Source organism: Bufo bufo, chromosome 4 (genome assembly GCF_905171765.1).
Source record: "Bufo bufo chromosome 4, aBufBuf1.1, whole genome shotgun sequence".
Lineage (NCBI taxonomy): Eukaryota > Metazoa > Chordata > Amphibia > Anura > Bufonidae > Bufo > Bufo bufo.
In genome coordinates, this window is record NC_053392.1 from 425,795,682 (window position 1) to 425,809,953 (window position 14,272).

Genomic DNA, 14,272 nt, shown 5'->3' on the forward strand with positions numbered 1-14,272 from the left:
GCGTCCAGGCCCGGGAAGGAGGATGGGATCCCTAATCTAACATACTCACCCTCAGACGTCTTCAGGCGCAGCAGTAACCACCCCCTCGGCGGACTCAACACGGGAACCGTGGGACTGCCGGAATTCCACTGCGGAAGCAGATTTGGGGACTGGGTGGCTGCCAGGTACCTGAGTACGGGACGCAGGGGGGCAACTAAAGTGGAACACGATGGAGCCACCCCTGCCGCAGGCCAGAACCTGCAGAGAAAGAAAAAATGATTAAAGAAAAAATAAAATAAAAAAGGTAGCAGGATGACCTGCACAAAAAAGCAGGTCAGGTCTGCCTCCTATGGACACTAGAACAAAACTGGGCTGCCTAGTGTCTGTGGAGAGGGTATAGCCCAACGGGGAGGAGCCAACACTTTTTATGTCTAGTGTCGCCTCCTAGTGGTAGTTGGACATATACCCATGGTGCTGTGTCCCCCAATGCCATGCACGAGAAAAACATTATTCTCTGACCTGTTAGAAAGGTAAATTATGTAAACTGTGGTGATCGTAATCCTACCGATGTCTGTATTTGTGAACTTTAATCTTCCTTATGATCCACAGCTGTGTCATGTGACCAACACTGACTTTTCAACTGACACAGGAGAGGAAGTCAGTTTCTCTAAGGCTCTCATACGAATACACAGAGAACCTGTCTTCCTGTCCACACAAGACGCTGTGATATTTGGAGAGTCAGAGTCTCAGTCACAGGACACAGATGAGGATCAGAAGGGAGGTTATAATTCACACAAAAAAAAATAAAAAAGCACTAGTAAAAAAAAATTACTTTTATTACAGTTACATCATGTTCTGTTCTATCTGGTCAGAAAATAATTATTCGTGGGAGTGCTTTTTTAAATATTGCCAACAGGTATTCTTTAACCACCTCAGCTCCCCTACCTTAAACACCCTTAATGACCAGGCCACTTTTTACCTACACTACTTTCACCGTTTATTGCTCGGTCATGCAACTTACCACCCAAATGAATTTTACCTCCTTTTCTTCTCACTAATAGAGCTTTCATTTGGTGGCATTTCATTGCTGCTGACATTTTTACTTTTTTTGTTATTAATCGAAATTTAACGATTTTTTTGCAAAAAAATGACATTTTTTACTTTGTTGTAAAATTTAGCAAAAAAAACGACATCCATATATAAATTTTTCTCTAAATTCATTGTTCTACATGTCTGATAAAAAAAAAAAATTTGGGGTAAAAAAAAATGGTTTGGGTAAAAGTTATAGCGTTTACAAACTATGGTACAAAAATGTGAATTTCCGCTTTTTGAAGCAGCTCTGACTTTGAGCACCTGTCATGTTTCCTGAGGTTCTACAATGGTCAGACAGTACAAACACCCCACAAATGACCCAATTTCGGAAAGTAGACACCCTAAGGTATTCGCTGATGGGCATAGTGAGTTCATAGAACTTTTTATTTTTTGTCACAAGTTAGCGGAAAATGATTTTTTTCTTACAAAGTCTCATATTCCACTAACTTGTGACAAAAAATAAAAAGTTCCATGAACTCACTATGCCCATCACGAAATACCTTGGGGTGTCTTCTTTCCAAAATGGGGTCACTTGTGGGGTAGTTATACTGCCCTGGCATTTTAGGGGCCCAAATGCGTGCGAAGTAGTTTGAAATCAAAATCTGTAAAAAATGGCTGGTGAAATCCGAAAGGTGCTCTTTGGAATGTGGGCCCCTTTGCCCACCTAGGCTGCAAAAAAGTGTCACACATGTGGTATTGCCGTACTCAGGAGAAGTTGGGCAATGTGTTTTGGGGTGTCATTTTACATATACCCATGCTGGGTGAGAGAAATATCTTGGCAAAAGACAACTTTTCCCATTTTTTTTTATACAAAGTTGGCATTTAACCAAGATATTTCTCTCACCCAGCATGGGTATATGTAAAATGACACCCCAAAACACATTCCCCAACTTCTCCTGAGTACGGCAATACCAGATGTGTGACACTTTTTTGCAGCCTAGATGCGCAAAGGGGCCCACATTCCTTTTAGGAGGGCATTTTTAGACATTTGGATCCCAGACTTCTTCTCACGCTTTAGGGCCCCTAAAATGCCAGGGAAGTATAAATACCCCACATGTGACCCCATTTTGGAAAGAAGACACCCCAAGGTATTCAATGAGGGGCATGGAGAGTTCATAGAAAAAAAAAAAAATTGACACAAGTTAGCGGAAATTGATATATATATTTTTTTTCTCACAATATCTTCCTTTCCGCTAACTTGGGACAAAAATTTCAATCTCTCATGGACTCAATATGCCCCTCAGCGAATACCTTGGGGTGTCTACTTTCCGAAATGGGGTCACATGTGGGGTATTTATACTGCCCTGGCATTTTAGGGGCCCTAAAGCGTGAGAAGAAGTCTGGAATATAAATGTCTAAAAAATTTTACGCATTTGGATTCCGTGAGGGGTATGGTGAGTTCATGTGAGATTTTATTTTTTGACACAAGTTAGTGGAATATGAGACTTTGTAAGAAAAAATAAAAAAAAAATTAATTTCCGCTAACTTGGGCCAAAAAAATGTCTGAATGGAGCCTTACAGGGGGGTGATCAGGGAGTCTATATGGGGTGATCACCCCCCCTGTCATTGATCACCCCCCTGTAAGGCTCCATTCAGACGTCCGTATGTTTTTTACGAATCCACAGATACATGGATCGGATCCGCAAAACACATACGGACATCTGAATGGAGCCTTACAGGGGGGTGATCAATGACAGGGGGTGATCACCCCATATAGACTCCCTGATCACCCCCCTGTAAGGCTCCATTCAGATGTCAGTATGTGTTTTGCGGATCCGATCCATGTATCAGTGGATCCGTAAAAATCATACGGACGTCTGAAGGGGTGATCAATGACAGGGGGGTGATCAGAAAGTCTATATGGGGTGATCAGGGGTTAATAAGTGACAAGGGGGGGTGTAGTGGTGTTTGGTGCTACTTATTACTGAGCTGCCTGTGTCCTCTGGTGGTCGATCCAAGCAAAAGGGACCACCAGAGGACCAGGTAGCAGGTATATTAGACGCTGTTATCAAAACAGCGTCTAATATACCTGTTAGGGGTTAAAAAAAAAAAAAAATCGCATCTCCAGCCTGCCAGTGAACGATCGCCGCTGGCCGGCTGGAGATCTACTCGCTTACCTTCCGTTCCTGTGAACGCGCGCGCCTGCGCGCGTTCACAGGAAATCTCGCGAGAGGACGCGTATATGCGTCCAGGAGGAATGAATCGACCACCTCCAGGACGCATCGCTGCGTTCGGCGGTCCGGAGGTGGTTAATAGCTGAAACTGGAAAAACCATTTAGACAAAACTGTGATATGTACTTATGCTAACATACACCAATATAAACACTTACAGAGTCTGTCAAAATCTTTTTTCGTAAGGACCACTTTATCCCACGTCCATTTAAGTACAAAGCGGAGGTTTGGGGCAGATCTCGGTTGCTCTTAAAAATAAGTTACACAAGTCAAAACTTGGTGTGAGAAATGTCAAAACAAAATTTTACACAAGTACTTGTGTCATTTTTTCCCCACCTACCTTCTTCAATCCACTGCTTGATACAACGGGTTAAAAGACTGATAGAGCTAGTTTCAACTGCAGCTGATAAGACAGCTTGTAGCTGTTCTTCCTATTAAATAAAAGCCATTAATTAAGTTTGCATCTTACAGGAAGCAAAGTACAACTTATCATAAAAAAGAACCCCACCTGAGTCAAGCTGGAAGGCTGAACATCCGCAAGTCTTGGAGAAAGAAGACCAGCTACTAAGCACCTGTTATAGCCATCAGGAATTTCTTCATTTAAAGAAGATCCAGAATTCTTTAAGTAGTGCAGGGTCTTAAAAAGAATAAAGAAGTAGGACTGAAACAATAAAAGAGCAAACATTGTGACATGCCTGCTCTTGACCACTATTTTACATTAGGACTGAATCTACATAAAGCACTGGGTGACTTTGTAAATGCATTTTTACTACTGATGATTAGTTACAGCCTGCTTCATAGTCCAGAGCTGCACAGCTAAATTCTGAGAGCTTCCAGCATTAGGGATCTTTCACACGAGCGAGCTTTCTGCCTGGATGTGATGCCCAATCGAATCAATTCAACGAGTCTGTGTACAAGCATCATCTCTGCGTTCAGGAAAAGTCACAGAATGTTCTATATTGACTGCTTCTCACGCAGCCCTGGCTCCATAGAAGTGAATCGTGCTTGCTGAAAAATGTGCGCAGAGAAACGCACACACTGAATGCAATCACAGACAAAAATGATTGAACTTGCATGCAAAGCCATCAGTTTCTGTCAATGTCTTTCGCTTGTGTGAAAGAATGACGTGTTTGCGCAAGGCATTACGCTTGATGCAGGAAAAAATTTGACTTTTGTACTAACCGTAAAATCAGTTTCTCGTTCAATTCATTGGGGGACACAGCACCAAGGGTATACGCCCAGCTACCACTAGGAGGCGACACTAGATATCAAAAAGGTTGGCTACGCCCAGGTGGGCTATACCCTCTCCACAGACACTAGGCTAATCAGTTTGTACCAATAGTAGGAGAGGGAAACAAAAGCAAAGAACCAACAAATCCTGGACCGGGAGAGGAAAAGAACAGCAGCCCGGTGACAGAAAAAGAAATGAAAGCAGACGGTGGGATCTGTGTCCCCCAATGAATTGAACGAGCAAGGGATTTTACAGTAAGTACAAAAATCCAATTTTCTCGTTAATGTCATTGGGGGACACAGCACCATGGGACGTCCCAAAGCAGTCACTGAGGGTGGGAAGAGAACAACCATGCAAACAGTCAGACGCATAGCTGTCAGGGCGACCATGTAAAATCGCTATATTTCCCTTATGGTGTTAGGATGTGGTGTTTTATTCAATAACTCAAACAAATGTCCATTAGGACTAACTTACACCTATTATCCTACACCTCCTAGATCCTAAAACATAACCTTTAATAGTTGATCTTTAATATCATCTATCAGGGGGGGCAGTGTGGACATTTAGTTTTTAAGCAGTGAGGTCACCTAGCCTATTTATATAGGAAGACATATCACATTGTGCTTATACCAATACTGGCAGCGCGCAGCCAGTTAAGCCAACCAGTCTCACTCCAGATAGATATTATAGGCAGGAGGCTAGTACTAGTATAATATAAGACTGAGTGACCGCTGATCATTTTAATAAATTATTATAGATGATATTAAAGATCAACTATTAAAGGTTATGTTTTAGGATCTAGGAGGTGTAGGATAATAGGTGTAAGTTAGTCCTAATGGACATTTGTTTGAGGGCGACCATGTGACCCAACAGAACCAGGAGAGGCCATAGCATGAAATGGAAGATAGAAAACTAAGGAAGTGAGCCGAGAGGCTCCAGGAAGAGTCCAAAGAGAAAAATTATGGGATCTCAAGGACAAGTGCCTGTAAAAATACACCATTTTTGGAGGAGTATTTTTACCCGAGGAGGAGTACGAAAGCTGCGGTAGTTCAAATACATAATACGTAGGCCTACACTTGTTCAAATATGCGTTGGAGGCTCCAGATTGTCGAAAGACCAGACAAAAAAGCCTTATGCAGCACTTTTTTGTCCAGTAAAAAGACAGATCACGAACAGAAACTGAACGGATCCCATAATAGTCGGTGGAGTTTGATCAGCTTCTTCCCTGTGGGTTGACAGGAGGAGGGGGGAGCAGCGTCACTAGTGGGGTGACAGGAGGGGAGCAGGGTCACTAGCAGGTGTGTGTGTGTGTGTGTGTGTGTGTGTGTGTGGGGGGGGGGGGGAGGGGGGGGGGAAGAATACTATTAGATTTTGTGTCTTCCCTTCTTGTATTTCTGTACAGTCGTGGCCAAAAGTTTTGAGAATTAGATAAATATTGGAAATTGGAAAAGTTGCTGCTTAAGTTTTTATAATAGCAATTTGCATATACTCCAGAATGTTATTAAGAGTGATCAGATGAGTTGCATAGTCCTTCTTTGCCATGAAAATTAACTTAATCCCAAAAAAAACTTTCCACTGCATTTCATTGCTGTCATTAAAAAGGACCTGCTGAGATCATTTCAGTAATCGCCTTGTTAACTCAGGTGAGAATGTTGACGAGCACAAGGCTGGAGATCATTATGTCAGGCTAGTTGGGTAAAAATGGCAGACTTGACATGTTAAAAGGAGGGTGATGCATGAAATCATTGTTCTTCCATTGTTAACCATGGTGGCCTGCAAAGAAACGCTTGCAGCCATCATTGCGTTGCATAAAAATGGCTTCACAGGCAAGGATATTGTGGCTACTAAGATTGCATCTCAATCAACAATTTATAGGATCATCAAGAACTTCAAGGAAAGAGGTTCAATTCTTGTTAAGAAGGCTTCAGGGCGTCCAAGAAAGTCCAGCAAGCGCCAGGATAGTCTCCTAAAGAGGATTCAGCTGCGGGATCGGAGTGCCACCAGTGCAGAGCTTGCTCAGGAATGGCAGCAGGCAGGTGTGAGCGCATCTGCATGCACAGTGAGGCGAAGACTTTTGGAAGATGGCCTGGTGTCAAGAAGGCCAGCAAAGAAGCCACTTCTCTCCAAAAAAAACATCAGGGACAGATTGATCTTCTGCAGAAAGTATGGTGAATGGACTTCTGAGGACTGGGGCAAAGTCATATTCTCCGATGAAGCCTCTTTCCGATTGTTTGGGGCATCTGGAAAAAGGCTTGTCCGGAGAAGAAAAGGTGAGCGTTACCATCAGTCCTGTGTCATGCCAACAGTAAAGCATCCTGAGACCATTCATGTGTGGGGTTGCTTCTCATCCAAGGGAGTGGGCTCACTCACAATTTTGCCCAAAAACACAGCCATGAATAAAGAATGGTACCAAAACACCCTCCAACAGCAACTTCTTTCAACAATCCAACAACAGTTTGGTGAAGAACAATGCATTTTCCAGCACGATGGAGCACCGTGCCATAAGGCAAAAGTGATAACTAAGTGGCTCGGGGACCAAAACGTTGACATTTTGGGTTCATGGCCTGGAAACTCCCCAGATCTTAATCCCATTGAGAACTTGTGGTCAATCCTCAAGAGGCGGGTGGACAAACAAAAACCCACTAATTCTGACAAGCTCCAAGAAGTGATTATGAAAGAATGGGTTGCTATCAGTCAGGAATTGGCCCAGAAGTTGATTGAGAGCATGCCCAGTCGAATTGCAGAGGTCCTGAAAAAGAAGGGCCAACACTGCAAATACTGACTCTTTGCATAAATGTCATGTAATTGTCGATAAAAGCCTTTGAAACGTATGAAGTGCGTGTAATTATATTTCACTACATCACAGAAACAACTGAAACAAAGATCTAAAAGCAGTTTAGCAGCAAACTTTGTGAAAACTAATATTTGTGTCATTCTCAAAACTTTTGGCCACGACTGTAGGTCATGTAATCATCATAACTATTCTGCACACATAGAGACTAAGCTCCTCATTATCCCGCAGCCGGAGGTGGGTGCTAGTTAAGGGGCGATCGTAAGGTGGACAGAACAACAACTCTCCCACCCCCTAGCTCGCTCTACCCAGTGGCCGGGAGGGAACACATGCCTGGGGGCAGCTCTTCTCTCAGACCGGTGTCCAGTCCCACGAGTCCGCGGTTCCTTACTTCTCCAGCGGCCCTGTCACGTTTCCCAGGGTCCTCGGGCAGCGCACCCGCCCCACACTCTCCTTATAACTGCCACCCCCTCCTCCTTCCAGCTCCCGCCAGCTTCCCCTGCTGCAGGACCTGTATAACTCCGGCGTGAGCCTATACCAACCAATAAAGCTCCTTGCTGTAAGGAGCTTTGCTACTGGTTATTTCAGGCACAGGCCCGTGCCATTCACAGCGCATATGAATGTGGGGAAAAAGTCTAAAGCGTATTGGTACGCCTTAGACTTTTTTCAGGCGTCTGATGCTTGTACAGGCATTATTGCGACCGCTGTTAGCATGTGTTTTATTATTATTTTTTTAACAATGGAACTCTATGGTGATGGATGCCACAGTATGGCATCTGCCTGAGGCATCCATTAACATACAGGTTTTTATGTATACTTTAAACATATGACACAAATCAACACTTCCATTATTTTCATAGTTCTGTTCATCTAACGGATTAGTACGCCTTCAACCTTTTTCAGAGTAAAACAACCTGAACAGGCGTCTATGACGCTTGTACAGGCGTTATTGCGGCCTCTGATTCCAACAACTCCTGTTTTATGCATTTTTTGGGAATGAGTGTATTCAACAAGTGTTAAAACAAATAAATCAATCAAATATGACACTTGGGTCTGAAGATTATTATGACATTTTAATGCCAGAGAGTTAGACAAAAAAATTGAAAAACGGTTTTCCAGGATTTTTATACTTATGACCTACCCTGAGAACGGGGACCATGTTGGAATGGAATGGAGGTCATGAATTCGCTCCCCTGCTCCATTCACCTGTATGGGATTACCAGGAGATAGCTGGGCGCTTGTATTCCACCATCTCTGGCAATCCCAAACAATTGATTGGAGCAGCAGTGCAGGAGGGATCACAGCTCCATTCAAACAGGGTAACAAAGGGACTCGTTCTCAGGATTGAGAGAGTTCCTATGGATAGGATTGAATGGTTCCTATGGATAGGGTATAAGTCTTTGTAATGGGACAACCTAAGCAAATCTAATTTTACACTAAAAATGTAAATGTTCAAAAATCTACTGTTTATCTTACCTCTTTCTGAAAGCCAGTGCACGTGATGTGGATAACTCCAGAACTCAACAGACAAGTAGCATCTTCAATATAAAAATGAAAAAAAAAAATAAATAGGATTAGCCAGTTTTTGTTAAAACAAATATACTAAATCAAATGATAAAAAGTTGGCCAATTATGAAATATATTATTTCTTTAACCTGGCTTGTTTACTCAGTTTCCCTGGCAGTTCTGTGTGTGGTGTCATACAAACACTGAACAGTTATGTCAATGTTGTATCTTGTGAATTGACTACAGCTCCCCATTCTCAGGTATGCAGAAGTCTTTCAAATTGTTATGTTGTGGCATTGTGCTTAAATAAATAAAAATCCGGCTTAATCTGCACTCAATACACCATAATGAGAAAATTAAAAAGAGAATTTTAGAAATGTTTGCAAATTAAAAAGGACAAAAAATTTTTTGGGAAAAAAGATTTTGCATAAATATTCAGGCCCTTTGCTATGACACTTGACATTTATCTCTGGTGGCTTCCCACTTCTCTTGATAATCTTTACACCTCAATTAGAGTCTACCTGCGGTAAATTGAGTCAGTTGGACATGATTTGGAAAGACACCCCATCCATATAAGGTCTGACAGCTGACAATGCATCAAATAAACAACAAAGCCATGAGGAGGAAAGAACTGCCTCTAAAGCTCAGAGACAGGATTGTGTGGAGGCACAGATCTGGAAAAGGGTACAAAATATTTCTTCTGCACTGAAAGTTTCCAAAAGCACAGTGGCCCATGTAATTCTTAAATGGAAAAAATGTAGAACAACCAGGACTCTTCCTGGAGCTGGCCACCCCTCCGTAACCAAGAAGCCAATGGCCACTCAGGCTGAGCTCCAAAGATCCTGTGTGCAGATGGGTGAAACTTCCAGAAGGTCAACCATTACTGCAGCATTCCACTAATCTGGACTTTATAGCAGAATGGCCAGAAAGAAGCCTCTCCTCAGTAAAAGACACACAAAAGTTTGAGTCTCATTTAGGTGCATTTTTTCAGACTGCAGGGCAATATTCTCATGTCTGAGGAAATCCGCATTGAACTTTTTGACCTCAATTCTAAGCTTATGTTGAGAAAACAAGGCACTGACTATTTCCAACCCTACAGTGAAGCATGGTGGTGGCAGCATCATACTGTGGGGGGGGGGGGGGGTTTCTGCAGCTGGGATTGAAAACATGACCAGTAGGTGGGCCCTGAGGACTGGAGTTGAGGAACACTGAAGCAAAGTACAGAGATATTCTTAATGGAAACCTGATCCGGTGTGCCCTGGACCTCAGACTGGGAAGAACATCTCTGAAAACGGCTGCCCCCTAACGGTCCTCCTCCAACCTGGCAGTACCCAAAAGGACCTGCAGAGAACTATGGCAGAAAGTCCCCAAATCCAGGTGCACAAACTTTGTGGCTTCATATCCATGAAGACTGGAGGCTGTAATTGCTGCCAAAATTGCTTCAACTAAGGCTACTTTCACACCTGCGTTCAGGTGTCCGCTCGTGAGCTCCGTTTGAAGGGGCTCACGAGCGGCCCTGAACGCAGCCGTCCGGCCCTAATGCATTCTCAGTGGAGGCGGATCCACTGAGAATGCATCCGCCTGCCAGCGTTCAGCCTCCGCTCCGCTCAGTGAGCGGACACCTGAACGCTGCTTGCAGCGTTCGGGTGTCCGCCTGGCCGTGCGGAGGCGAGCGGATCCGTCCAGACTTATAATGGAAGTCAATGGGGACGGATCCGCTTGAAGATGACACTATATGGCTCAATCTTCAAGCGGATCCGTCCCCCATTGACTTTCAATGTAAAGTCTGAACGGATCCGCTCAGGCTACTTTCACACTTAGAAATTTTTCTAAGTTATAATGCAGACGGATCCGTTCTGAACGGATGCAAACGTCTGCATTATAGGAGCGGATCCGTCTGATGAAACATCAGACGGACCCGCTCCGAACGCTAGTGTGAAAGTAGCCTAATTCCTAAATAAGGGGTCTGAATACTTATGTAAGGGCACAACATAACAAATGTGAAAAAAGTGAAAGGGTCTGAAGATTTTCCCAAATACACTTTATGTAGAAATGCTTGTGTAGATCAGGGAGAACACGCATTTCTACATATTAAGGTTGCATGAGTAAGGATGCTGTGGATAAATACATAAGACTGCTACAATTATGATGCAGAATACAATGTGTTCCTGTCTCCACAAACCAGATTTAAGTAAAGGGGCTGACAAATTAGAAATTTCAATTAAGTCATGTGCTAAATTCATTTTAATGTTGTATCTAAAGGGCTTGTCCAAATTAAATCAATCCCCTCGCAGCAATAGTAAATGTGATAAAACTTTTCTCCCCAGCACTTCCTGCGCCATACTCCTGTCTTCCCCACCGGTGTTTGTTTTCATTGGTGCTGTACATACTGTGTCACCACTGCAGCCAATAAGGGGCCTAAGCAGTCAAGTGCTGTATACTGACTGATCTCCCCCAAAGCCAAAAAGATGTCAGCACTGAAAGAATGGCATGCGGAAGCGGCAAAGGAGAGATATGCTTTTATGAAATTTACTATTCCTACGGAATGGTGGTGGTGGGGTGCATTTATTTTTTTACCCCCATGGACTTTGATTATCACTTGGTGCCTGCATACTCATCGCTTCAACCGCCAACTTTAAAAGAAATGTACAGTCATAAAGGGACCCATTTAGTGTCTGTTTTTATGGAGTGTAAATGGAGAATAGATTATGGCAGTCAAGCCTAAACACAGAACAGTCAGAACTTATCAGGCAGTATAACTGAGTCTATAAGAACGTCTGTCAAAACCACTTGTGTAACCCAATTCAAATTGTCTGCATTACACTGAGTAGCTGGAGGAGTGAATTTAGAGCATTCAGTCTCTTTAAAGGGGTAATTCGAGGCTGGAAACGGCCCTCCATAGGCCTGGGCCCCTCACAGTGATTCTACTTGCCTAGCTCCCTGCGCCGCTCCGGGTCCCCGCACAGCAGCAGCTGCCTCTCCATGTGCCCGGATGAAAACATTTGGTGTCGGGGGGGGGGGGGGCAGGCGGTGACGGGTACAAGCCTCCTTAGCATCATGGATGACGCTAGGGAGGCTGGTCCCCATCTTCGCCTGCTATTGGCTGCCCCTTCCCCCCACTGAATGTTTCCATCCGAGCACAGGGAGAAGCAGCTGCGGCTGTGTGTGGACTAGGAGCGGCGCAGGGAGCTAGGTAAGTAGAATTAGTGTGAGAGGCCCGGGCATATGGGGGCTATTTCCATTCTTGGATAACCCCTTTAAAGGCCTGGGCTACACTGAGTCTTTTTGTAGTGCAACGGATTCAGTTTAACTATTGCATTCAACTGAATACTTTCATTTGGACTGCAGCTGAACAGTTAAAATAAATTGGAAAGTTTTCCAATAGGATCACATTATTGTCTCCAGTTGATTACTATACCACTACCAGGTAATGCAGAATGAAACCGTTCGCAACTACACAATCCCTATGATACCATGACAAAGTTGTGGTAGTACGTATCATTATATAATGGACAGTAGCTTTATATCACAGAATGGCATCTATGCTTTGGAAAGTACAAATACCTCTATACACAATGAACAACGTGGTGTGTCCCATAAAGTGGAAAGGATTGTCCCATCTGGACATACATTGGACATGAATAGATGGCCACAACGTGCAGCCTTCACTCCATTCCCTGTGTTGCGTGATGATGCCCCCTGTTCTCGAGATCAGAGCAATTTTCAGTAGTTGAACCCCAATGGCACAGTTGAAGCATATCCTGTGGATATGCCATAAATGTTCACATGGGACAAACGCCATAAAAATGTAAGCCCACAGTCGAAACATTTTTATTTTTAAACTGTAATTTGTGTTTCCAAAGGTGTAAATTTCCCTTTAAGCAAAAAGAAACGTTACTGAACTTCTAATCACGCTATCAAATCAAACTATTGTAAAATACCAAAATTATAGGTGCTTGGAAAGTAGAACTGTTCTGGAGGTGGATATGAAGGTGGAACTCCTCTACTCAGACTACGCTCATGCACAAGAATGTCAAATATGGAGTCTTCGGTGATATTTGTCAAAGCTTCAAGAGACCAGAACGCAAAATATGAACAGTTTCTGAGAAACTGACCAGGCCTGTGAAATGGAAAAAACAAAACAAAAAAACATAATGGGGATATGCATGCATAAAACACAAGCACCCTCCTCCGAAGGAAAAAAACTGCACCTCTTACCTCAAAGAATCCGGCATTTGAGCTTGATACCAACGATTTATATCAAACACTCCCATGTAAATCGAAGGCTTATTTTGTCCGTAAGTATTAACTTGCCAGCTAAAAATTGACACACTGGTATCAGGCGACGTAACTGAAAGTAGACACATGAGCATTACTACTACTTAAACACTGTTAGGATGCACTGAAGGACTGTGCTGGTCATTACTTCTCTCAATCATATTACCAATACTTAGATTTGCCTCCAAGTCATCAAACCTCATTGGGTTAAATCCACAGCTACTTGGTGGAATCCACCATGTCTACAGGCAATGAATAGTCTAAGGATTCACACTCTGCACCCATGTGACAACAGTGAGACCCTCCCAAACTACATCTCCAAGCAAACCTTACTGGTCAGTGACGCTTTCCAGTTCAACACAATTATAAAAATAACAGAACGGAGGAATAAAGAGCATTTAGGTGATCTATTAAAAAAGGAATTTATTAAGCAATGCTCAAGTCAGATTTTCCTATAACATATCTATTATGTATTTAAAAAAAATCTAATAAATAAGCAATGGAGCTAATGTGTGGGGATTTACTATGCAAAATCCTCAAATAATGAATATGCTGCAGATTTTAAAATGTATGCCCTTAAGGGGTCAATGAGTCTTTACTACTGCAACTATTTAAGATAAAATTTCCTTATCTGCTATGGCTGGTCAGTATTCTGCTGCTAATCGTGTAAAATACCACATTACCATGCTGTTCTGTGCTGTACACAACTGTTGAACTATAGGTTTTCTGGCTAATGAGATTTTGGATCTAACAATTTACTGTACATACACAAAAACGCAAAGCACAAAGGGATGTATTTCAAATTAACAAAATGAATACATTTCGCGTCAGTGAAGTTCAATTTTAGCAGGTGCCCTCGAAAAAACAAAAAAAACAAAAAAAAAAAAAACCACACACAAACCATCATGGAGACCATCTTCTTTTTCACTATGAGAACGGAATTTTTCTATGGTCTGGCAGCCCAATAACTTCATGCCGTTTGTCTGACCTCTCAAATACAAAGCATTAGCTGAAAGATCCAGGGTGTACCTTTCCTCGCAGTACTCCAAGTTCTGTAAAGAAAAAATAAAGTATAAAAAAAAAGGCACAGCGATATTCAGCCATCTCTCTGCTATCCAGTGCATTTATGTAGGAACTCATTTTTATGTAGCACATGGATAGAAAATACAGATGTTGCTCAGATCAGCCATTCATATTTCATTTTTTTTTTTTGTTAAAGGGTT

The 14,272-nt window shown here is 42.8% G+C and overlaps 1 protein-coding gene across 2 annotated transcripts in view; it reads right to left on the minus strand.

Annotated features, from left to right (window-relative positions):
• Window positions 1–14,272, minus strand: part of AHCTF1 (AT-hook containing transcription factor 1) — a 289,329-nt gene that overhangs the window by 213,116 nt on the left and 61,941 nt on the right. For both annotated transcript variants that reach the window (XM_040429321.1, XM_040429320.1), the window contains exons 8-14: window positions 13,951–14,101; window positions 12,990–13,122; window positions 12,713–12,891; window positions 8,742–8,803; window positions 3,752–3,880; window positions 3,584–3,674; window positions 3,402–3,491 (exon numbers count right to left, since the gene is read on the minus strand). In XM_040429321.1, the coding sequence (XP_040285255.1) occupies window positions 3,402–3,491; window positions 3,584–3,674; window positions 3,752–3,880; window positions 8,742–8,803; window positions 12,713–12,891; window positions 12,990–13,122; window positions 13,951–14,101 (835 nt within the window). The remainder of the gene's footprint in view (window positions 1–3,401; window positions 3,492–3,583; window positions 3,675–3,751; window positions 3,881–8,741; window positions 8,804–12,712; window positions 12,892–12,989; window positions 13,123–13,950; window positions 14,102–14,272) is intronic.